Source organism: Danio rerio, chromosome 19 (genome assembly GCF_052040795.2).
Source record: "Danio rerio strain M-AB ecotype USA chromosome 19, GRCz13ab, whole genome shotgun sequence".
NCBI lineage: Eukaryota > Metazoa > Chordata > Actinopteri > Cypriniformes > Danionidae > Danio > Danio rerio.
In genome coordinates this window covers 28,261,560-28,287,292 of record NC_141039.2, presented here as the reverse complement: position 1 = coordinate 28,287,292, position 25,733 = coordinate 28,261,560, and the positions used below count along the sequence as shown (strand labels likewise).

The 25,733-nt window shown below is 36.4% G+C and overlaps 1 protein-coding gene across 4 annotated transcripts in view; it reads left to right on the top strand.

Annotated features, from left to right (window-relative positions):
- The window catches only part of dtnbp1b (dystrobrevin binding protein 1b), a 73,821-nt gene that overhangs the window by 47,562 nt on the left and 526 nt on the right, over nt 1-25,733 (top strand). The window contains exons 2-4 of one of the 4 annotated variants that reach the window (XR_015515924.1): nt 14,567-14,725; nt 22,752-24,212; nt 24,842-25,725. Coding sequence is in view for 3 of the 4 variants with exons in the window: in NM_001044814.3 (NP_001038279.3) it covers nt 14,567-14,725; nt 22,743-22,886 (303 nt within the window). In the remaining variant the exon portion in view is untranslated. Of the gene's footprint in view, nt 1-14,566; nt 14,726-19,777; nt 22,397-22,742; nt 24,213-24,841; nt 25,726-25,733 lie in introns of those variants that run through there. The other 3 variants (XM_087294485.1, NM_001044814.3, XM_087294486.2) reach the window with 3 other exon arrangements.

Here is a 25,733-nt window from a genome sequence, read left to right as displayed (position 1 = left end):
AAAACTAGCACTGAAGGACTTGAGCACCTTTATATTCCCCATATGGACTCCAGAAATCACAATGCAAATGTTCTGCCATTTTGTGTGTTAAGCATCTGTGATTTGTTATTAACTTTTTTTTTCCCCCCCAAATAACATTGCAGCAACTAAATAATTGTTGTGTTTGGTGATTTTAACTAAACCACCATCTACAAAGGGGTCCTGATTTGTTTATGTCTGCATGGTTGCTTTTGGAGGGCTGTTTTTATTCACTCTTGTAGTGTTGCCAAGTGCACTTATTACAGGCGATGCTTATTATGAGTCTTTGGGCTTAAATGGTCCAGCTTATGGAGTTAATTAGGCAGGTGCAGGTTGCAGTATTTTGGTCAGTGGCTTACTTCCAAAAAATGTCTTTAGGTTTGTTGGAGGCCTTTTATTTTTTCAAGCAAGATTTGGCAACATGGCGAAGCAGTGGCGCAGTAGGTAGTGCTGTCGCCTCACAGCAAGACGGTCGCTGATTCCATCCTCGGCTCCGTTGGCGTTTCTGTGTGGAGTTTTGCATGTTCTCCCTGCTCCGGTTTCCCCCCAAGGTCCAAAGACATGCGGTACAGGTGAATTGGGTAAGCTAAATTGTCCGTAGTGTATGTGTGTGTGTGTGTGTGTGGAAATTTCCCAGAGATGGGTTGCGGCTGGAAGGGCATCCACTGCGTAAAAATGTGCTGGATAAGTTGGCGGTTCATTCCGCTGAGGCGACCCCAGATTAATAAAGGGACTAAGCCAACAAGAAAATGAATGAATGAGTGATTGATTTGGCAACACTTATGAGTCAAGATGTACCACAATTACCTTTCAGGAACTAATCTGATTGCTGAACTCGCAGAAATGTGTGTACAGGAGAGGAATAAATACTATAAGAATTATTGAACTGCTGTGTATTCATGGACAATACAGCCTGAAATAAATTTCAGAAAATTTGCCAGAAATAAAATATATACAATTACAGGATTTCTGCAGGGTTTCCTATACCAAGCTCAATGTTAAGGATTTTGGCTTAACAATTTTTTCTTGCCCTGTAAACAATGAAGTTATTTCTTAGCCACATATCTTAAATATATCAAAGCAAACCAACTCTAGTTGTATACATTCACATTTTACTTAAAGGGCACCTAGGTTACCCCATTTTTCAGATTTAATATGAGTCTTATGTGTCTCCAGAATATGTCTATAAAATTTCAGCTCAAAACACCCAACAGATTATTTAATATACTTATTCTAGATAAATAAATTCTATTTTATACATTTTTGCACCAGGAGGCGGTTTTGTTGTACTGCGCCTTTAAGGCTAGTCCTCCCCGCCCACCATTTCTACATGCCTTTCAGCGTGCCTTAATCTCCTTTCTCTGCTGCGTCTGACAACAGACAGACATGAAGGAAGCAGATCTCACAGAGCGTTCATGAGAAATACTACAGTAAGAACTTTACCAATGAGTATTTGATGCATTTTTTGTGTTAAGTTGCAACGATGAGTCATACACAATGTCGTTACAAAGTTTGCACGCGCACACGCAGATACACACATATACAGCGCAGACACAGACACACACACGCACGCACGCTCGCACGCTCGCACGCACGCACGCACACACACAGACAGACAAACACACAGACAGACAGACAGACAGACACACACCAACACACAATGCGCGCATTTAGCTTTGCACTCTTTTTGCATGCAAATGTGACAGGATACAGGTTAATATCCACTGCTGTATGAATATTTGTTATGTCTATGTACAAAAAACCTGATTTAACGTCCACAAAGCGGGATTGAAGCGTCTTCTTTTATAATTGTTTTGACACACGGCTATGCTGATGAAGTAAAGCTGAAGTAAATCGCGGTAATTCATTACACACGTGCACTGTTTTTTTAAACAGAACAGACCTTTTATTCCCGGTTGCTTTCTAGGTTCTATCTGCATTCTGAATGATTTTGAGATATTGAGCTTCAAAATTTTTGCAATCCATAGACCAAACAGTATGTGTGTAACAGTTCTCTTACCTACACTAACATGACAGAGACCCTAAGGGTTCTCTAAATGCAAATTATCAAAGTTCTCTTACACTTGCAAATTGGAGTAAAAAAAAAAAAAAACGGTAAATGTAGATAGAACCTTCTCATTCTGAAAAGTCATTTTCCGCTTGGATTTATAAGGTTCTATCTGCCAGATAATTCATTGAAGCATTACTTTTCAAGAACAATCAAAAAATATATAAGTTGGGAATGTAACAATATGTTGATGCTTGAGAAAGTAACATTTTTGCTTTCTATAGCATTTATTTCATGTTTTAGGATGAATAATTTCTTTAGGATGAATAATTTTTTTCAAACTAAGCATGCAAGGCTGAGCTAAATATTTTTTTTCCAGTGCAGCTGTTAATTTGATCCTATTAATTTGTTAATATTTATAAAATTTTATGCTTTGTATGAATTACTGAATTATATTTATTGAATTATATGCCCTATAAATTAAATTAAGTATTTGTCGTTCAAGGCTTAATATTAAATTTTGAGACTTTAAAAGAAACAAGCCGAAAAAAGGGACTAAGCCTAAAAGAAAATGAATAAATGAATGAATCTCAAAATCAAGAAATGCTTCTAAAGCATCACATTTACACAAATCTCAATTCTGTGTGGTGTGGCATTATTTAGCCAACTCTGATTTTGTGTGATTTTGTCTTTCTGGTGTTTTCCACTGTCGATGGAGCAGTCCAGCGAAATGACAAAGAAAGCTGATCCTTATTGGTCCTCGTGTGTGCATTAAAAAATGCTGATTGGCTCACAGAAAGAAAATATATAGAGCCAAGTTAGAGTTCAACTTTGTAGATAAAACCTTTTTTGTTTTTTAAATAAAAAGTCTTAAAATGTAAACAACTTATAAAAAAATCTTACATAATGTAAATAAGTTGTCATTTTATAAGAATATGTCGATAACTCAGTTTTGACGAAAATATCAGGAAGAACCTTATAATTCTAAGGTGACGACGTGACAACCAGGACATGTTAATATGCAGCTATCAATCAATTGGGTGGGCGAGGGGACTGCACTCCTACGTCAAGCGTGAAAACTGATCTGAAAACCGTTTCAATTGGTCCACCGTTTTTAGGTTGTTAAATTGAAAAAAAAAAAAAACACCCTTCAACGTAACATTTCTTTTAACAATTGTTGAAATTAATCATAAACCTATTTAAAATCCTTTAAGATTTCATAATCCGCCTACAACAGTAAAGTTAAGAACGTTTTTTTTTTATTTTAAGACTTTTAATACCCACAAGAAACCTAAAACAGGCCACAGAATTTAAATCACAGCAGTTAGATGCACCATGAGACTATTTGTTGCACATAACTGTAAGTTTCTTTTTTCTTTTGAAATATTGATATCATGAGCATTTAATAAAATAAATAAAGAATTAGGGAATTGCACATAAAGCTAATATACTTAATAGGATCTTTTTTTCTTCTTTTCTATACACATTTTACCGTTATCCCATTCAAAAATGTGTAAATGAATTTCATTTAAGAAACTTACAGTTCATGTCAGAATTATTAGCCCTCCTTTAAGTTTTTTTCACAAAAAAATTATTTCCCAAATGACGTTTAACAAAACTAAGAAATGTTCACAGTATGTCTGCAATTTTTTTTGTTTACTGAAAAAAAGTCGTATTTGTTTAATTTTGGCTAAAATAAAAGCAGTTTTAATTTTTTTTAATCAAATTTAAAGTCAAAATTATTAGCACCTTTTAGCTATTATTATTGTATGTATAAATATTTTAATGCTTCTTTTATTTTACACACTGTTAATGAATTTTGTAAATTATACAGCTTTTAACTGTAATATGAATAGAATTTTACTGTAGGACAGTTATGGAGTATGATACTGTGTTTTAAAGTTGCATTGTGAAAATGACTATATTTTACAGTAAAGATTACATACAGTTCTTTAAGTACATGTACAGCAAGACAAATGGTGCTGTAAAGGTCAATGCAAACTGTTGCTAGTAGGCAAAGTCACTCTAAGGCAATTCATTTCACTCAGCCATCTTTGAAATGCCTCTCGGACAGTATTTGGGCATTCTGTTTGAATGGGGAAACTTTAAAGTCTCCACAATTGCTTTCCAAGCCAACACAATCTCATGACAATTTACAACTTTTTGATTTAGTGGCTAATTCGTATGAATTCGTACGATCTCATTCGTACAATTTAGTATGATTTGCTTATCTCCCAATGACAACTGGGTTCGGGGTGGGGTTGTGCCACGGCTCCCTTTTTAAAATCAAACATTTTTGTAAGACTGAATTCCACTTAGCCACTAAACTGACAAAACGTAAAATAGTTACGTTTCCTCATGAGACCGGGCTGGCCAAGCTCATGATTAAATTTCATATTAAGACTCACCAATAAAATTAAACAACAACTGTATCTTTAGATTCATTTCTAAATGTTTGAATCACACAAAATCTGCAGAAACTCACGTCTGATCCGAACCGAAAAAACTGATCAGACATAGTGAATGGCCTTTGCGATCTCTCTCATAAACAGCCACAATTTCTCTTTCACTTTACCTTAACAGCATCGATTCTATCCACTTCACACTTAAAACCTCTCACATAACACACAAAATGGCTCGCCACCTCTCTGTGAGATGTTACAGAGCCCTAAATGAGGCTAAATTAGATGAAGCACGGCAGCGTAAGAGGCGCAGGTGTCGCCACACAAAGACTGAGACGTGAACTATAGGGCTGGTGTGAATGAGTCTTTACAACAGCCCATATGGCAAGCCAAGCACTTCGTCTTCCACTCAATAGTACTCACTCCTCTCGCGGCACACGTCTCTGTTGTTTCTAAATCCCTCCAATCTGTCATTGCAATTACACACAAATGAAGCCATTACGCGAACACAAACCAAGATAGATGGAGTGTGTGTAGGGGTATTCTGCGGCAATCATTCATGCGCTCCTTGCGGAATGACGCATTCAATAAATGCATCCAATTAATCGGTATTAAATCACACAGTCAGATGACTGCCATCAGAATGCTGACTATTATCCATCTTTTATTGTCTATTTATCTTTCTATGGAGTCTCATTATGGTCTTCAGGTCAGCACCTGTCTACTTGTTCCTGCGTCTCAACTATTGGACTTCCACCAAAAAAATGTTTTTTTCATTTTTTTTTTTTTTGTCTATGAAGGAAGCAAAATGTAAATAGTGTGTCTAATAGTATCCTACAAAAAAAAAAAAAAAAAAAAAAAAAAAAAAATATATATATATATATATATATATATATATATATATATATATATATATATATATATATATATATATATATATATATATATATGTTGGCAGAAAACTACTTATTTAAAATGAGCTGAAACAACACAATTCATGAGCTTTTTTTTAGGGACAACCTAATCGTTTTATGTTCAATGCAGTTAAATTTCTAAAAAAAATTATGAGGTAAACTAATTATTTCATGTTGTGTGATAAATAATAATATTATTATCATATGATATACAGCCGTATCGCACTGCTACGAGTGTGATATTGTGTTTATATAACAGTTGGACGGCACAATCATTCATTCATTCATTTTTTTTATTTTTTTTTGGCTTAGTCCCTTTATCAATCTGGGATCGCCACAGCAGAATGAATCGGCAACTTACCCAGCATATGTTTTAAGCAGCAACTTAACTTGGTCTTTCCATCTGCACCCCATTTCTGGGAAACATCCATACACACTCAATCACACTCATACACTACGGACAATTTAGCCTACCCAATTCACCTGTACCACATGTCTTTGAACTGTGGGGTTTGCTGTTGAGTTTGCGATAAGAAAAAAAAAAAAAAAAAACTAAACACATGAATATTTCTTATTTCTTTCTGCCAACACAACACACATTCTTGAAATGTGAGTCTCATCCTTTACTGAATACACTACAATTCTATGGTATAAATACAGCACTACAACATACAAAAGAGAGAGATCGATTTAGAAAATATACAACTTACCAGTTTAATAATGAATTGATCAGCTGTAGTTAGAAATGACAGTTTTAATCTTCTAAGGGTTTATTTTGCTGTCCTGTCGCCATCTTATAGATGAACATCAACCATCTTTGGTCTACCCAGTATGGCAGGCTAAAGGCCGCCGACCCGCTGTCTCACAGAAATTATAAATATTTTAAAAAAGGCATTACCCTTATAAATGAACTGCTTAGTTGCAATCTAAACATCTATATTCTTCACTAAAAAGCCTCAAAAGCACATTATGTTGTCTGCTTGTTGCTGTTTGTGGGTGGAGTAATACACAAAGGTGAAGGGTGAAGAGGCTGGTTGAGTGCTGTTACTGGCAGAATATCACACGGCTATAAGCCAATCAGTTTCAAGAACCAGATAGAACTGTTGTAGATATGCAGTTGAAGTCAGTCAATTATTACCCCACCCCCCCCCCCCCCCCCTAATTATTAACCTTTTTTATTTGTTTTCCAATTTCTGTTTAATTGAGAAAAGATTTTTTAACACATTTCTAAACATAATAGTTTTAATAACTCATTTCTAATAACTGATGTATTTTAGTCTATGATGACATAAAATAATATTCAACTAGATATTTTTCAAGACACTTATATACAGCTTAAAGTGACATTTAAAGGCTCAACTGGGTTTATTAGGTTAACTAGGCAGGTTAGGGTAAATAGGCAAGTTATTGTATAACGATGGTTTGTTCTGTAGATTATCAAAAACATATATAGCTTAATGGGGCTAATCATTTTGACCTTAAAATGTTTTTTTTTTTTAAAACAGCTTTTATACTAGCCAAAATAAAACAAATAAGACTATTATCAAAAAATTAACAAAATTGACTATTAACAAAAAAAAAAAAAACTATTATCAGACATACTGTGAAAATTTCCTTGCTCAGTTAAACACAATTTGCGAAATTTATAAAAAAGAAAAAAAAAATCAAAGGGGGGCTAATAATTCTGATTTTAACTGTATCTACTGTATGCTGTATATATTATTGTATTTACAACTCAGTCAGTGGTGTGAAGTAATAAATTAAAAAGTAAGTCATTTTTAAAATGTGTACTTTTACTTTCCCTCGAGTACGTTTTTAGTACTGTATCGGTACTTTTACTCCACTATTTTTCTTCAAGCCGTAGGCACTACTTTTTTATTTTTATTATCTAAGGTGGATGACTTATAGAGAAGTAGATTTTTGCCATCAAATTAAATCACACATAGAAAATCACATTATACAGAACAACCTCATGACTGTTTAGACTGCATGTCACTGATGAGAAAATGGCAGATGTCGACTGTATGAAGACTGAAATCACCAAATGATCTTAAACAACACTACAGAATGTTACATTTTCACACGTGCATGCACAAATTGATCAACTTTTCACAGCGCAATAATCACTGCTCTTAAGTACTTAAAAGGGCTACTTTTTACTAACATGAGTAATATTTACCCCAGATATTTTTACTCTACTTGCACTACATTTTTGGTTAAGAATTGGTACTTTTTTCAGTACCACTGCTCACAATTAACAAATGATACATCATACTTTAGAATTAATCTGTAATCAATACTGTAATCTACTTTAGTTTTTTATCACAGTAAACTGTAGTGTATTGTAGTATACAGTGATATTCCTTATAGTTGTAAAAAAAATCTTTTTTAACCACAGTTAACTATAGAATTACCACAGCATTCATTTAAGTAGTATGGATCAAAAACATTATAGTATTTGCTTCAAATTATTATAGCCTTTGTGGCAAGCCCTGTACACTAAAACATCATGGTATTAAATAAATCGTAAATATACAGCACATGATAATAAAAGGAACTCTGACACAAGCATGTGTCTAACTTTATTTTATAGCCCTTCTAAAAAAGAAGGATGTGCACCTATATTGGATGTGCACCTGTATTGTTCTTCAAATAATAAAAGCATGTAGAGATAAAAAAAAAAAAAAACTACACATGGAGATTATATTTATTGAAATGAATGAGCACTTTGTAAAGCATCCTTTGTAAAAAATCTAATTAAAGAAGATATCCTACATCGTCTGAATCATTTAAACAAGGCAAGATGGATCTATGCTTTTAGGTTATGTCAAACTCTGGCATTACCATTTTAGTGATGCCACAGAGACTTGAAATATACCGTAAATGATATGAGGAAATTAACAATGTAATAATAATTGACTTAATGAACAGTTTCAGTTTCAATTTATCTTGAAAAATGACAGATTAAAGTATGACTCAATCACAGTATTGTAAAAAGCAAACTAGTTCTTGTTCACTTGAACTGCAGAAACTGCAGAATATGTTGCTTTATCTTCGACAGAAAAAAAAGTAATGAGTTTGAACCAATATGACGGTGAGTAAATCATATAAGCATTTTAATTTGGGGACGAACCATCTGTTTAAAGGGGACTTAATATGCAAAAATCACTTTTATAAGGGGTTTAAATACAATTGTGTGTTAACAGTCTGTGTATAGAACCAGCTTCTGATGGTAAAAAAAGTATTAATTTTATTTTTTTTTTATTATCCCACTTGATAAAAAAAATCTGCAAAAACTCTTTGAGATTCTCCCTTTGAGCATTTAATTAGAGGGGCAAAGCTCTGCCCATTAGTGACAATCTCTCCCTCAATAGGCTAGTTGCACAATATGGCTTAGGTGAGCTTTGGTGACGCATGTGTGTGCATGTTGACTTCCGGTTGTATAGAACTATAAAAGAAGAAGTGAAGATTTTGCATTTCAGTTACCAAAAATGAGCATGTTTAAAAATGAAAAAAAAAAAAAAAAAGTAGTTTATTAGCGACAAGAGAGAACATTCTCACTACATTGCTGCATACCCCAGTGCACAGTTCGGGATCAGTGTTTACTCATGTTCTGTTGCGATCATTGCAGCCCTACAAAAACTACTAATGTGCAGTGTACATACAGTAAGAAAAACAATTTGTTTTTTGACACCTGGTGCATGGACTGAAAAAACTTAAAGGAGTTGTTCCCTGTCTTTTTGTGTGGAACAACAATACTCTTCCCACACTTTTGTGTTTTGGATCATCGGGCAAGATGCTCCGTCCTAGAGACATTTCCATCTGACTATGAGATAAACAAACCACAAGTGGCATTTGATCATGCAAATACATAATACTTGCTGTCTTTTGAAAAGAGGGCTGGGATCATTTGAATTTAAAGCAACAGTCATCAATATGGCACAATTTGGATCAAAGCCAAAAAGTGGCAATTTCAAAGAGTTATAAAACGTTATTTATGTAATATTTTGAGCTAAAACTTCACAAACACACTCTAGGGACATCAGAGTATTATTTTAGATCTTGTAAAAAAATGGCATAACAGGTCCCTTTTAAGTAAAGGCTTTCTGCTATCTGACTTCCAGTATAAGTGGGCCAGAAAAAATTATTATTATTATTATTATTATTATTATTATTATTATTATTTTTATTATTATTATTATTATTATTATTATTATTATTATTATTATTATCATTATTGTTATTTTATTATTTTTTTGTCAGGTTGAGTTTCTAGTTCTGCCAGATTCTACTCAGCACTAGTGCAGGATTAAAGGCTAGCTCATGACAAGAAGCATATATATTAAAATAACTATAAACATTATGTTCCAAAAACTGCTGAAGAGCTCGATTATAATGATAATGACAGTGGGAAATTACATCATTGGGATCACTTTCAGAGCAGTTATGCTTTTTACAAAACATAACTGCACTGTGTGGTTACAATAAACAGAGTGTTATTGTCTGCTGAAGTGGATAATATACAGCTTATGTTATCATTATAGTTATTAAAGTTCTTGCTCAGCATTGGCATTAGGACAATAAATTGAGGAAGATGTCTCTGTCCGATATTAAAACTTTTTATTGTACTATGTGCTACAATTACCAATTACAGCCAATGCATGGCTTGACTTTATATGCTCCCAAGAAACATTCGCGCTCCTCTCATCTGTGAACTGAGGCAGAAATAATATTATCATCTTATGCTTTAAATTTTATTTTATTTTATTTTATTTTATTTTATTTTATTTTATTTTATTTTATTTTATTTTATTTTATTTTATTTTATTTTATTTTATTTTAGAGCTAGACCAACTATTCATGACCAGCTGGTCTGCTTATTAGGGGGCTTCAGCAAATCTGGGATCTGAAAACACATGAAACTATAAAAAAATACAACAAAACAGTGCTTAGAATGAGATTAAAAACTAATCATGATATTTCATATTTTTAAATCATCCCCTCAACAAAAGTTTGGTCTTGGTAAATGTGAATATATGAGGTACTGCAGCCTCATTTTAAGTGTAAATCATGCACCTTGAAAAGGACAGCAGTTTAGAATATTAACATGGCATTTAATAATGCATTTTACAAGTTATGCTAAATTCATAACATATTTTAATAGGTAGAAGCTGTGAGTACTAAATTATTAACTTTAAGTTAGCATTTAGTTAAAACACTATTTAAAAAGGAAATTATAGCGCTAGGGGGGCTTTAAATATTGCAGCCACTTGAGAGTAAGAAATGCTCTAGTTTTAGAGCTCTCTGCTTGTCAACTCAAAATGATCCAGTCATCTTTTACAGTATGTTCAGAAGGAGGTTTGATCTCAGGTCAGAGCATCTGTACAGCAGCAGAAGTCATGCTCCTCTCAGGAGAAATAACAGTATGATGAAGAAAAACGCTACGGTTATTAAAGTAACCCTTCGATCCCCAAGGAGGGGAATGGAAATGTTATGTGGAAACTTCCACTATGGGGTATTTCGTCAGAAACCATTCATCTGAAAGAGTATAAAATCGGGCCAATGAAATCCCAATGAATTGGCGGCGTCAGTGTGCACAGCTGGCGTCAATGACAATCAGTCATGCTTTAAAGACACGGCTAGTGCAATGCTTGACATTCTTTTCAGCTGAAGAGACTTTCACGCTCAACAGCTAAGGGACAATCTTTGTGGTGATGGTACATAGCATTTCTGTTCCCCTTCGGATGGGGAACTCCAATGCTATGTGGAAACTTCCACTATGGGGAAATCTATGGAAAATGCCACAACAAAAGAACCTTACCCCATCCATGGTGAAGGGTGTACCATGCAGTAGACCAACCGCACCTACAATGCCGCGAGTTGCAGTCTTTCAATGTGTCCCCTTACTTACCTTACTTACCTGTTCAGGTTAAGCTATATTTTTCAGGGAGTCAAAAGTTACCCAGTAAAATAGGGTTTTTAATACGACAGTACATTGGGAAAGCATTTAGTCCCAATAGGGAGGACGCTGCGGAGCTCACCTGCTATCCAAAAGAGGGGAGACCCGGTGACAGCCTGAGGACTAGCCCTGAAAGGGGGGAGTACACATAAGACGATGGTTAGCGGGGAGGGAAGACACGAGGCTGCCTTAAAAAAGGAGGGACTAAACTGTGGTTGAGTGAGCTTATAGGATCGCCAACAAGGGATCACACAGCAGGCACCTATACCCAGAGCGCGGGCTGACCAGTGGGCATGCCAACAACGTAACAGGCCAACGTCTGACTCCTCCGCTGAGTCAGATGCTGGGGGCCTCAGAGAAACTCTGCAGGGTTTGCCAACAGGGAACTGAACTGACAAAACTGAAAAAAGCGCACGCATCTCCGTGTTAGGGAGAATGGCACAGAAAGTGTTTCAACACCCTAACCGAATTGTTTCCTCAATCACCAAGGGTTACTTAATTCCCTTGAGGAAACCGGCTCCACTCGCAGATTGTAAAACCTTGCAAATGTATTAGGTGTTGCCCATCCCACAGCTCTGCAAATGTCTGTCAGAGAGGCGCCGTTAAAGGTCTGAGTGTGTTCCACATAGGTTCGCAAAGCGCGAACAGGACACAATAATGAAAGGGCTGGGTCTGCCTCCTCCGCGGGCAGTGCTTGCAGGCTCACTGCCTGATGCTTAAACAACGTGGTAGGAACCTTGGGCACATAGCCGGGCTGGGGTCTCGGGACAACGTGAGAGCAGGCCTGAATTCTAGGCATGAGTCACTGACCGAAAATGCCTCCAGGTCCCCAACCCTCTTCATCTTTGGATGATGAGCTTCTGCATAAGGCTTCTGTGAAGGCAGCGGTTCAAAACGTGCAGATCTAGGATTGGCCGTAGCCCACCGCTCTTTTTGGGCACGATGAAGTCTCCTCTCGCAAGACAAGGGCAGACACAGGACTGACCCTGGTGAAATACATGCCCGTGAACTTGGGAGGCCGTTTCGCGAACTGTATCGCATAGCCGAGTCTGATCATACGGATGGGCATTGCGATGGGCTGGCCCGCGCTAACCAGGCAGGCAGAGCCCTCGCATCCATTTATTACTGGATTTGTGGTTGATTTTTGCAGAATGCAAAACCAAAAGGGAAAAGTCTATAACAATTATCACGCTAAAAGAAAAAAATTACACAAAATGAAACAAAATAAGAGCTTTAATTTTTCAAAACTCCCACTAAATTAAGCACACTATGTAAATCACTTTAAATTCAAATATTTCAATTTTGCATCGCAGTTAAAGATCAATTTTTCTTTTTGTAAAACATGTTAATTACTTCAGTTTTCTATTTAGCATTTTTTATTTATCCCTAGCAATGCTGTTCTTCAAAAACATCATAATCATGCTCTGATTCCTATGTAAATTACAAGGTTACTAGTGAGTTTTAAAGAGCAGTTCGGACAAATCATATAAATTCACTTACCATTTGTTCACTTACCATTTGAGACAATGGAACAACTTGGGGGAACATTATGTAGGAATTTCTCAGTCATCACATCATTCCACCTTGTGTATGGCACAGTCATAATGACCAGATTTCTGAAAAGAAAATAGTACATTTCATAGTTCAGTGGTCAAATAAATACAGATACAGTTGAAGTCAGAATTATTTGCCCCCCGGAATGATTCACCCCCTGTCAAATTTTTTGTTTTTTCAACACATTTCTAAACTTAATAGTTTTAATAACTCATTTCTAATAACTGAATTATTTTATTTTTGCCATGATGAAAGTAAATAATATTCTACTAGATCTTTTTCAAGACACTTCTATACAGCTTAAAGTGACATTTAAAGGCTTAACTAGTTTAATTAGGTTATAGGCATGTCAGGCAAATTAGGCAAGTTTTTGTATAATGATGGTTTGTTCTGTAGACTAAGGGGCTAATATTTTTTTCCTTAAAATGTTTTTTTTTTTTTTTTTTTTATAAAAACTGCTTTTATTCTAGCCGAAATAAAACAAATAAGAGTTTCTCCATAATGAAACTTTGTCTGAAACTTTGAAACTTTATTTAAATTTTTAATTATTTAATTTTCATTTGAGTGAAAACACAAGTTTTCCCAATCTGTGTATTATAAAAAGTTATTCCCTATTTGTGCCTTTGGAATTGAGTAAATAATTATTCATAACCAGACTTGTTATTATCATTATGCATTTTTAGGCTTGTTTGAGCACAAATTATCTTTCTACAAATATAAGAGTGCAGCTGTTTAGCTTATCATTTATTTATTATTTTATTTATTTATTTAATTTTACTTTTATCCGCACATATAGAGAATTTGTGTATTGTGACAGCAGAGATTCAGGGTTGTTTGAAATTGCATGCAAACACCTATGTGCTACATACAAAAAGTGTTCCTTTAGTTAACAGTAGATAGTGTGTGATTACCTTGAAACTGATGACTGTGTTTTAGTGATAACTGATAGCAACAGCTTTTTGCTCTTGTGAAGGTTCATGGCTTTCATGAACTTCTTTATGGCTTCACTGGTGCATGCAACCACTTATTCAATGTAGCATGCTGTGCCACCTTCTGGTGAAAAAAATCCAGTCTCATTCACTACCATTCATTTTTAAACGCTAAAAACAATTTATTACGCTGCTTGATGTTGCAAACTGATATTTTCTTATTATATTATTCTGCTTTGTCTGTATTGTCATGAACAAACTTGTTTGTAGAGCAGTAGTCTGATCGTTTTTTGTCGTTTATTATTCCTAGTCATTTCTCCAATCAAAAGTTCTAAAACAATCGCAAAAACGAGCATGCTTCTGCATTGAAGAATAAGGTCAATATGGCTATAACATTTTATAACCAGCTGGATATGATGGACAAGCTGTTTACAATGGATAGGAGGTTGTTTTGGAAAATGGGTAGTAAAGAGTGTATAGCCCATAGTAAATACTATGGAAGTCATTAGCATTAACTGTTTGGTTACCTTTTTTTTATTTCTTCTGTGTAAAACGGTGAGTAAATGATGACAAGTTATAGTAATATGGCAGTATATTCTTCAGACCTACTTTTAGCAAAATGTGAGTTAGTCAGGAAAAGAATTACCTTTGAATAAGCTGAATCAGCTCAAGCTGAGTAAAGAGTAGAACATTACTGCTGGACAGTCCATATTTTAAAAAAAAATGTAGATCTTCATTAAAGGGTTTCTTATCTTCTCTTCTTTCTTGTCCTTTCAATACAGCGGAGCTGGAACTGGAGCATGCTCAGAGAGTACCAGAGACAGAGCCTGTCCAGCCACAGGTAAAGCTAAAGGACAGGCAAAAGTTTTTTGAGGAGGCTTTTCAGCAGGACATGGAGCACTACCTGTCCACTGGATACCTACAGATTGCAGAGAGGAGAGGTAAGATATGCCTTCAGTTCAAGTCTGAATCATATATACCAAATGTTTAAACAAAAATGTTCTTCATTAGCAAACGTTTCATGTACAGTTTGTTGTACACTCAGAAACAAACATACATGAGCTGCCACTGGGGTGGTACCTTTTCAAAAGGTACACATTTTTTATTTAAAGGGTCCATTATGGTACCTCCAAAGTATATATTAGTACATACAAATTTCAAGAGGAACACTTTTGTACATTTTAGGTACTAATATGTACCTTTGAGGTACCAAAATGGACCCTTTAAGTACAAATGTGTACCTTTTGAAAAGGTACCACTCCAGTGACAGCCATATTTCTGAGTGTATGTATGTGTATGATCTTACAATTTTCAGACATTTCCTACACTTCAAAAATAAAAGTACTAGAGCTGTCAGTAAGGTAGAACATTTTCGAAAACTACACATTTGTAATAAATTGATTTCTATTTGTATTTCAAATGTATAAATTAAAACCCAAAAATCTCAAGCAGTACACTGTTATACTATTTAGGTACTAATTTATATCTCTGAGGTATAAATATGCACTCTTTAGGTATACATGTGTAGCTTTTGAAAATGTTTTACCTAAGTGACAACTCTTGTACCTTTATTTCAGAGAAGTAAAGGAAATGCCTCCTTGGATAGTCCGGTACAAAAAGACAAATACAGGTCCCCAGCACACAACATATTGGATTGGGGAGGCTATTCACAGCCCTGAAGCAAATAAAATAAGTGTTGCTTCCATCTTCCACTCTGTATCTTAATCTAAAATGACTCAGAAGTCACAATGATTATGGGAATATTTTAAAGAGCACCTGAAGTATGTTTAAGGGTAATGCTGATCTAGATAAATTACACCGAATCCGCAAATTGAATGGTAGTGATGTGGGGACTAGCAAAAATCATAAGGTTCAGTTCAACATGTGCACAGATCATACAACAAGTTTAAACATTTACCTTGAAACAATCTACAGTACAGTGAGTTGAACACACACAGTTAAAAAGGCAGGGATAAGATCATACATATAATGAGCCAGCAGGTCATTAAACCAGTGTGCTGGTTCAGAGAACTGTTCATAATGAAGGTGGCACTAAGATCAGCCTGCGAGGGATTAAGAAGACGGGTTTAGGATCAGCCACCAGGTCTTAAAGAAGATGGCATTAGAACCAGCCAGCAGCTCATAAAGAAAGTGATGCTAGTCAGCAAGTGTTTAAGAAGATGTGGTTTGGATTAATCTGTGGGTCATCAAGAAGATGGGGTTAGGACCAGCTATTTGTGAATAAAGAAAGTGGAACCTTAAAACAACTTAACCTGATCTTAACTAGGTTGGATTTGTTTGATTTATCAAGCCAAAATATACTTTGCAAGCTGGAATTTACTCAATTCATTGTATGCAACAGGCTTCAGGTCAGCAGTTTATGAAACGATCATTATTCATAAAGCAGGAGTAACTAGGATCAGATCCTGGGATATGGAAGTTTGACATACATCTGATTAAAACGTTTTCTAAAATGAGAAAAAATATAGATTTGCAATTTGATTGTTGGAATGGGCATTGCTAACAAAAATAGACAAAATAATCAATGCATTTAAATGCATGTCTGTACTCAGTTAAAGAGAATTACTCTCTAGAATGTTTTCAGATGCCCTATAGTGCATTTAGAAAGTATTCATAGTGATTTACTTTTTCCACATTTTTAAATTTCCTCATGTTACAGCCTTATTCTAAAATGGGTCAAATTTATTTATTTCCTCAAAATTCTACACACAATACCCCATAATGACAATTTGAATAATATTTTTTTGAAGCTGTTGCAAATTTATTAAAAATAAAAAAATCTGAAAAATCACGTCCATGAGTATTCACAGCCTTTGCTCAATACTTTGTTGATGCACCTTTACAGCCTCAAGCCTTTTTGAATATGATGTCTTTGTGAATTCTTGCCAATTCCTCTTTGCAGTACCTCTCTAGCTCTATCAGGTTGGATGGGAAGGAACGGTGTACAGCCATTTTCAGATGTCTCCAGAGATGTTCAACAGAATTTAGGTCTTGGCTTTGCTTTGGCCACTCAAAGATTTTCCCCGAGCTGTTGTGAAGCCACTCCATTGATGTTTCGGTGGTGTGCTTGGGGTCATTGACCGCCTGGAAGATGAACTGTCGCCCCAGTCTGAGTTCAAGAACACTCTGAAGCAGGTTTTCATTTAGGATGTCGCTTTACATTGCTACATTCATCTTTCCCTTTATCCTGACTAGTTGCTGCTACTGAAAAATATCCCCATAGCATGATGCTGCCACCACCATGCTTCACTGTAGGGATGGTATTAGCCGGGTGATAATAAGCTCTGACATTTCCTCCAACGAGTTCAATTTAAGTCTCAACAGACCAGAGAATTTTGTTTCTTATAGTCTGAGAGTCCTTCAGATGCCTTTTGGCAAATTCCAGGTGGGCTGCTATATGCCCTTTAGTTAGGAGTGGCTTCCATCTGGCCACTCTTTCCTACAGGCCTGACTGGATGATTGTTGCACAGATGTCCTTCTGTAAGGTTCTCCTCTCTCCACAGAGGAACGCTGTAGCTCAGACAGAGTGACTATCAGGTTATTTATCACCTCCCTAACTAAGGCCCTTCTCCCCCGATCACTCAGCTTAGATGGCCGGCCAGCTCTAGGAAGAGTCCTGGTGGTTCCAAACATCTTCTACTTATGGATGATGGAGGCCACTGTGCTCACTGGAACTTTCAAAGTAGCAGATTTTTTTCTGCAACCTACCCCAGCCTTGTGCCTCGAGACAATTCTGTCTTGGAGGTCTACAGACAATTCCTTTGTCTTCATGCTTGGTTTGTGCTTTGACATGCACTGTCAACCCTGGGACCCTATATAAACCAGTGTATGCCTTTTGCGGATAAAACTTAGGACGCGGGTGGTGAGGGAGGTGTCAAAGACGGCGCCCTCTCTATTCTGCCGGTCAAAGCGCGAATATAACTGCTGAGGACGCAGATGGTGAGGGAGGTGTCGTGGACGCCGCCCTCTCAATTCTGCCGCCCTAGGTGGCCGCCTAGGTTGCCTCTATGGACGCGCTGGCCCTGTTCATGGCAAAGGCTATGAATACTTATGTACATGTGATTTTTCAGTTTTTTTTTTTTTTATATATAAATTTGCAACAATTTAAAAAAATAATTTCTCACATTGGCATTATGTTGTATTGTGTGTAGAATTTTGAGGAAATAAATTAATTAATCCAATTTGGAATAAGGCGGTAATATAAAAAAAAATGTGGAAAAGTTGAAGCGCTATGGATACTTTTCTAGATGAACTGTATATGATGATGATGAGAATGAGGAGCTTTACAAGCACTACTACTGTAAATATACATTAAGGTTGTCTCAATAATGGAATTCGATACCAATCTGTACTGAAATTTTAAAAGTGTCCATTTCCTGCAAACATTTGGGCGCTGTGAAGCAGTCTTAAAGAGTGCTATTTAGCAATCGTGTTCACATGTTCAGCAAAAATGACGATTGACCGAACACACCGCTGTTTACTTAGTGTAACCACAAATACAGGGACGCTGGAGCGTTTCAAAGTCACGTTGATCAGCTGGTTTGTCTATAAGTTGACATGAGTAATCCGCTGATGAATGATGACTTTAAATCACGTCAGTGTCCCTGTATCTGTGGTTACACGCAGTAATCAGTGGTGAGTTTGGTCAACTGATGATCTTCACGGCTACTCACAGTAAATTCTGTTGAGCACGTCAACACAATGGCAAATCAGCAGTGTTAAAGAACGTGCTCCACAGCACCCAAATATTCACAGGAAATGGACACTTTTAAAATTTCAGTATTGATTGGTATCGAACTCCAGTATCATGACAACCCTAATATACACATAAAAATAAGAAAAGTAAATAAATAAATTAGTTAGGATCAGAGAGCAAATCATAAAAAAGGAAAGAATCAACCAGCAGTTCTTAAAGAAGAAGGTGCTAGAGTCAGTCAGCAAGTGATCAAAAAGAGGAGGCTAGGATCAGCCTCAGGCCCGGCGCTACGGGGGGGCAAAGGGGGGCATTGCCCCCTCAGAAAGAGTTTGTGCCCCCCCAGTTTTTATAAAGGACTCAAACTGAAAATTCTTTCTGTCATTAATTATTAACACTCCCGTCGTTCCAACCTTAAGAACACACATTTAAATATTTTAAAATATATGACATAGCAATTGAATTATGAAAATAGTGATATTAAAGCTAGTCCTATAGTTCAGAGATCCGGTCCCCGCGTCAGGTCAGGTGCGGCCGTAAATAGCCTTTAAAATGCGCACACAGCGATGGAGGCGCACTCAACTCACAACGGAGAAAAGTGGGTGACATGATAGGAGCAGCTTAATTCATTACATGCTTTGGTTAACTAATTATTTAAACACAACTTTCTTGAGCTCTAAAAGGAAAAAACACATAAGAAATTTGCTGTTAAATTAATTTTAGCAGAGACGCAACTGCCAGTCATTTATTAGTTCGGGAAGATGTAGCCTAATAAAAATGTTTTAATAAAAACAAATAGTTTGCTGCACAGTCCCACAGTAGGCTACACTATAAATAATATTTTAATTTTATTTATTAATATTATTATTAATATTATTACAATTAAACTAAAATTGACAAAACGCAGAACCCTTTGAATGTTTGCTTTCATTTTGCTAAAAAGCGCACTTTTACAGTTGTGTAGAGAAACATCCCATTATGCAGCAGCAGTCAAGGTATAACACATAATAAATGCCTTTTGCGTTTATTAAGTCAAGTTTGCAGTGTTATAAATGGAATATAGTGCTTAAGTGGATTTATCGCGGATCAACCGAGAAACCTCTCACGCGCTGCAGGTAAGCAGAATGATAATCTTTTAAAAATATGTCATTTAGGCTATACTGCTTTTTGCTCATGCAAAATTAAACAAAATATATTGTAGATCTATTTTAAGAGCTAAAATACAACATATCGAGTTTGTTTTGACTTGTAGCTCATGGCCCTAAAATGAAAATAACCTGAAAACAAAGCTATTAAAAAAAGGCTTAATTAATTAAATAATTAATAAATAAAATTACGGGTAGGCTTAGTAACCTAATGGTTTATGATGGTTTACAATATCACGAAAAAAACACATTTATGATAGCCTAAGATAAATCTTTGTTTTTACATTTAAAATCATGAAAAAAAGTTATATAGCATATTGAGTGTTATCCGTGCCAAAATTTAACCATTTTTCACGGTAATAACAAGTGAATTTTGGTATCTTTTTAGGTATTTTTCTGGCTACACTAATGCCTTAAAATGAAACTAAGTAATTGTTTTAAATGACATTAAATTGTAACATTTAGCTTTTCCCTAACAATGATGTTGGTTGGATAATACGTGAAGCGGGATGAATCGGTTAAGCTGATTTTACTTATTTACCGGTTAAATGAATAGTCTGATCGTGGGTCATGCTTGCATGCGTGGGCATAATTTGACGTCTTTACCTAAAACTTTAAACATTCATATGCCTGTTATTTAAAATAAAACGGAAATAAGGAGAATAACATATGATTTAAAACACTCGTTTGGCACTGAAGCCATCCTCCGTCTGCATTAATAAGCGGTATGCATTACTATCGTTAATAAAATTCGTAATAGCGAAACTGCATATTGTTATTACTATTAAAACGTAGCCTATAGTACTGCCTTAGTTCAGTAACTTAGGCAGTAATGCAAAGTAATAATAAATGTGAATAAATAGCCTAAATGAAAGAAACAAGAGAACAAAATGAGTCACCAGGGGCCTCATGTACGAAGACTTGCGTGGAAATCTTACTAAAACATTGCGTACGCACAAAGCTGTAAATGTGCGTACGCAGAAAAAAATTCAAATGTATGAAACACTGCGTACGCCGAATCTCACGCATATTCTTTTGTACATCTGAATGAACGTGAAACTGAGCGCAACATGCACGAGCACAAAACCCCTCCCTGCCTCCTCCCCCGTATGAATATGCTAATGACTATGCTAATGGCAAAACCCAACGAAAAAGCAACGGCAAAAGCAAGCAAAAAGAGAAACTTTGAACAGAATGTGAATTGGAGGTGCTGCTTTCGGAGGTAGACCGGAGAAAAGCGGTGTTATTTGCAAGTTTGTTCTCCGGAATTAACAACAAAAGAAAAAAATAGAGTGGGAGAGTTTAGCTGATACGGTTAACACAGTTGGGTCTGAACATCGCACTGAGTGCATTTAAAACAGAAATAGTGTGGTTTATAACTGAAAAATGTTGCAGTACCCTTAGCAGTCTCAGTGGCGCACCTCATAAGAAGCATGTGATCATGTACTGACATGTTCGAGCATTAACTAGGCTCGAATCCAGCGTCTAATGAATTCTTTCTTTTTTTCCCCGCTACATATCAGATTTTGCCCACTATTTATCAAGAGAAAGACAAGTAGGAATCATCAATAAGTTTGTGCATCATATTTTATTTGCACATTTATTGAATGGAAATGTTTCTGATTCACGCATGCAAATTCATCTTCAGATAGTGTCTTTATAGCAATGTTCGTTTAGTAGATCGCTCAGATTACATTGGGAAAACAGGCGACCGCTGCAAATTGTGCTTTAATGTTTAGCTGGTCAACTGTATGGTATGGAAATCTTAGATACCTACTAGATGAACCCTTGCCATTGCAAGGATCAGACACTTTGTAGAGAAGAATTTAACACAACTGCCTCTAGGAGTCGCCAATGGAAATAAAACAGACACGCACAAAAAATGTGCGTACGCCTGCCAAAAAGCTGCCGTGAACCTGCGCACATTCCCACGTTCAGTTCATTGTTAGTAAATCCAAACGTGAGCGATTCTGAGCGTAAAACCTTGCGTACGCAATGTTTTTGTGCGTACGCAGCGTTGATACATGAGGCCCCAGGTCTAGTGCCCCCCTATGGATTTAAAGTGCCCCCTCAGTTTTGACTTCCTGGCGCCGGGCCTGATCAGCCTGTCGGTCCTCAAGAAGATGGGTTAGGATCCGCTTGTGGGTCATCAAAAACAACCAATAAGTCATTAAGAAGATGGTGTAAGACAACTCATGGATGTTATAAGCAAAGTGATGCAACAATCAGCCAACGGTTCATAACCAAGGTGGTGACGTAAGATCCGCCAGTAGATAATTAAGACGACTAGGATGAGCCAACCCTTCATAAAGACAGGTTTAGAATCAGCCAGCAGGGCATAAAGAAGGCAATGCTATGATCAGCCATCATTAAGAAGATGGGGTTAGGATCCGAAAGCAGATCATTAAAAAGAAAGGGTTAGAATTAGCCAGTGGTTCATAAAGAAGAATGTACTATTGTGGGATCAGCCAGCGGGTGATTAAAAAGACAGCGTTTGGCTCAGTCAGTGGTTCATTAAAGGTCAGGACTATGAGCAACATTCTTAGGCTTTATTTTACAGGATCACGACAAGGAAAATTTTGTAGTAAGGATTGAATTGTGTTGGAAGTGTGTGTAGTTGCTTTCAAAGTGCAGCACACAGATTCTGTGTATACTAGCTGTGTTTGTGTCTCAGTACTGTAAAAGAGGAGCTAACACGTCTCTCTCTTTGCTGTCCACCTCCCTGTGCTGCTGCGCTCTTACACAACCTTGAGGTACGCAGTTCACCGCCCTGCTTACTGATGCCACGCTTACACACGCACATGTGACGGGCATGCCTCACGCTGCAGTCTGTGTTTGTGAAGCATGCGCTAATGACATCCCAGCGTCAACATGACTGCAAGGTGACGATTCCAGGACATAGCTCGCTGCATCAAATGAAATCTGACACTGACTAAATTTTCTTGTCTATTTGGCAAAAGATGGCTCAAGAAGGTTTTCTTTGTCCACAGAGATGGGAACTACATGCGTTAACGTTCATCCTGGACTCAAATCCTTGATACAGCTCAGTGAGTGAAGTGTTAGATTGCAGAAAGTAATGCTGTTGCTCTTGCTTCACAGAGACAATAGGAAGCATGTCCTCAATGGAGGTGAATGTGGACATGCTGGAGCAAATGGACCTGATGGATATGTCTGACCATGAGGCATTGGATGTCTTTCTCAATTCTGGAGGCGAAGACAACAGCGTGGCCTCGCCAATGCTTGGTATACATTCATATAGTGACATTTACCAATCATCAAGCAATGCATTTACCTTCTCTGCAGGTGTTTCTTCTCTAATGTGTGTGTCATTTTCAAGTATAGCTCAGTTGATTTCAGCAGATTTAAAACACTCTGCACTAATGACGCTTCCTGGCGTGGTGTCCCTCCTTAAAGAACTCTTTAGCTTTACTAATGCTGAGATACCTTTAAATTAGTGCTGACATTTACCGCCATAGTCAGCAAAAGAACGCTGATGATGTCTGGGCTGTTTGATTGCATCCAGAGAAGAACAAACAGCTTTTACAATTATCGCTAATTACATTGAGCTGCATCAAAAGCCAAGCTCACTGGATTAAACAGGCAACATCAGGACATTGGAACTGTCCATATGCAAGGTTTTCATGTCTGCAGTTTGCACAAGCAGATGCCCATTAAAGGGACAGTTCACTCCAAAATGAAAATATACTTCCCGTTTACTTACTCTGAACTCACACTGAAAACATAAAAGAAAATATTCTGAAGAATGCTGGGAAAAAAAACACCATTGACATTTACTGTAGAATTAATTAATTCATTCATTCATTCATTCATTCGTTCGTTCATTTTCTTTTTGGCATGATCCCTTTATTAATCTGGGGTCGTCACAGAAGAATAAACTTATCCAGCATGTGTTTTTTTTCGCAGCAGATGCCCTTCTAGCTTTAGCTTTAGCTTAACCAATTCACCAATAGCACATGTCTTTGGACTGTAGGGGAAACCGGAGCACCCGGAGGAAACCCACTCAAACACAGGGAAAACATGCAAACTCCACACAGAACAAAGTCATCCATTGTTTGACGTCATCCATTCATGACACCTTCAGTAAATCACGTTCTAAAATGATACCATAAAGCAAACATAAATAATCTGTAGCGTAATTTTTTTCTTAACATATAGTACCCTAATAATAAATGAAATTAAAAAAAAAAACAGTTTTGACATGTTCCCGTGGTGGTTTGAAGTTGTCTTTTAGCGTACATTAGTATTAACTATAGAGAACTGATAAACTGTAATAAGTACTGTTGTATACTTTGGTTTTACTACAGTAAATTGTGAGGTATTGTACTTTAATATATGCTAGAGTTGCAGAAACCTACAGTATAGTGCCATTTGTTTATATTACCGATGTGTTATCAAAGCAACTGTAGTATCACCAACACATTAATTCAAGAACTTTACTATGGTTCAAAAACTATATAAAACTATGTTACCATTGTATAATTTTTTTTCTGGAATTCATTTGTTAGCTATAAATGCTATATTATGTATAGTATAAAACACTTTACTGAAGTATGTACAGTGGCCGAGAGAGCTTAACGTGCTGCTATTTAAAAAAAAAAACACATGCAATTACAAAAAAACGACAGAAAATTGAGAAAGATCTTCATCTGCTCACATCTTTAAAGTCTCAAAACAAATACACATAAAAGAATGTGTTGCATTTACCCACAACACAAACAATTTACGAAAATGCGATGCATTTTCTCACAACACAAAAAGAACGGAACACAAGAAAAATGTCAAGGGGGACCCAAGCGGCATGCCTCTGTGTCGTAAGTATTGCTCAGTGAAGTAGCATGTGATCTTTGTAAGGTGCTTTTTTTTGTTTGTTTATATTAATATCCTGATTTCTGTGGCTTTAGTTTTTATTAGCTTAAATAACCGTAACCTTAGTAGCCGGGTCCGTCACATTTTTGGGTCTCCTTGAAACATTTCCATTTTGTTGTGAGAAAATGCAGTGCGTTTTCATGACATGTTTGCGTTGTGTGAAAATCAGGAGCATTTTTTAAAAATGTGTTTGCGTTGTGAGAATTTACAGCATGAGTGCTGTCAAACTGACAATGATCTTTTCTCAATTTGCTGGCATTTTTTGTAATTGCATATATTTTCTTAAATTGCAGCACGTTAAGCTCTCTCAGCCACTGTAAGTCCTATTAATTACTACAGTACAATACTATAGCAACCGGAAGCATCACAAAATGACTTTGTCCTCGAAAAATTAGCAAAGCAAGCATAAATGTCAAAATTCCTTTACAAATCAATGGTAGCAACTGGGTAACATGGTGGCAGAGTGGGTAGCAGAATCGCCTAACAACAAGAAGTCTGCAAATCCCGGCTGGGTCAGTTTGCATTTCTGTGTGGAAGTTGCATGTTCTCCCTGTGTTTGTGTGGGTTTCCTCTGGGGGCTCCGGTTGTCCCCACAGTTCAAAGACATGTGATACAGGTGAATTGATTAAACTCAATTGGCTGTAGTGAAGGTGAAGGGTGAGTGAGTGTTTTCCGCTCTGTTTCTGCTGGGTAAAACACATGCTAAATAAGTTGGTGATTCATTCCACTGTGGTAACCCCTGATGAATAAGGGAATCAATAAGTACTTTACTATACTTTTTTTTTTTTACTACAGAAGAAAACCACAGTATTGGGTTATTTGTTTATATTACTGTTGTGTTAACAAAGCAACTGTAGTAAAACCACCAGATTAATTCAAGCACTTTACTATTTACGTAGTTCATAAACACTATAGTACAGTTTACTATGGTAGTTTTTTTTTTATCTGGGATTCATTATCAAATAGTTGTAAAAGCACTATAAATGTCTACAGTACAGTACTATTGTAACCAGATGTGTCCCAAAACGACTCTACCCTCCAAAAAATTTGCAAAGCAATCATAAATGTCAAAACTCCTTTACAAATCAATGAGGGTAGATGACTTGGTTTTCAGAACAGATCTCCTGTCTCTCAAAATCCTCAATGATATCTGATCAGTATAACTTTTCAAATAAAATTTGTATTGCTAATCCCGCTACTTTA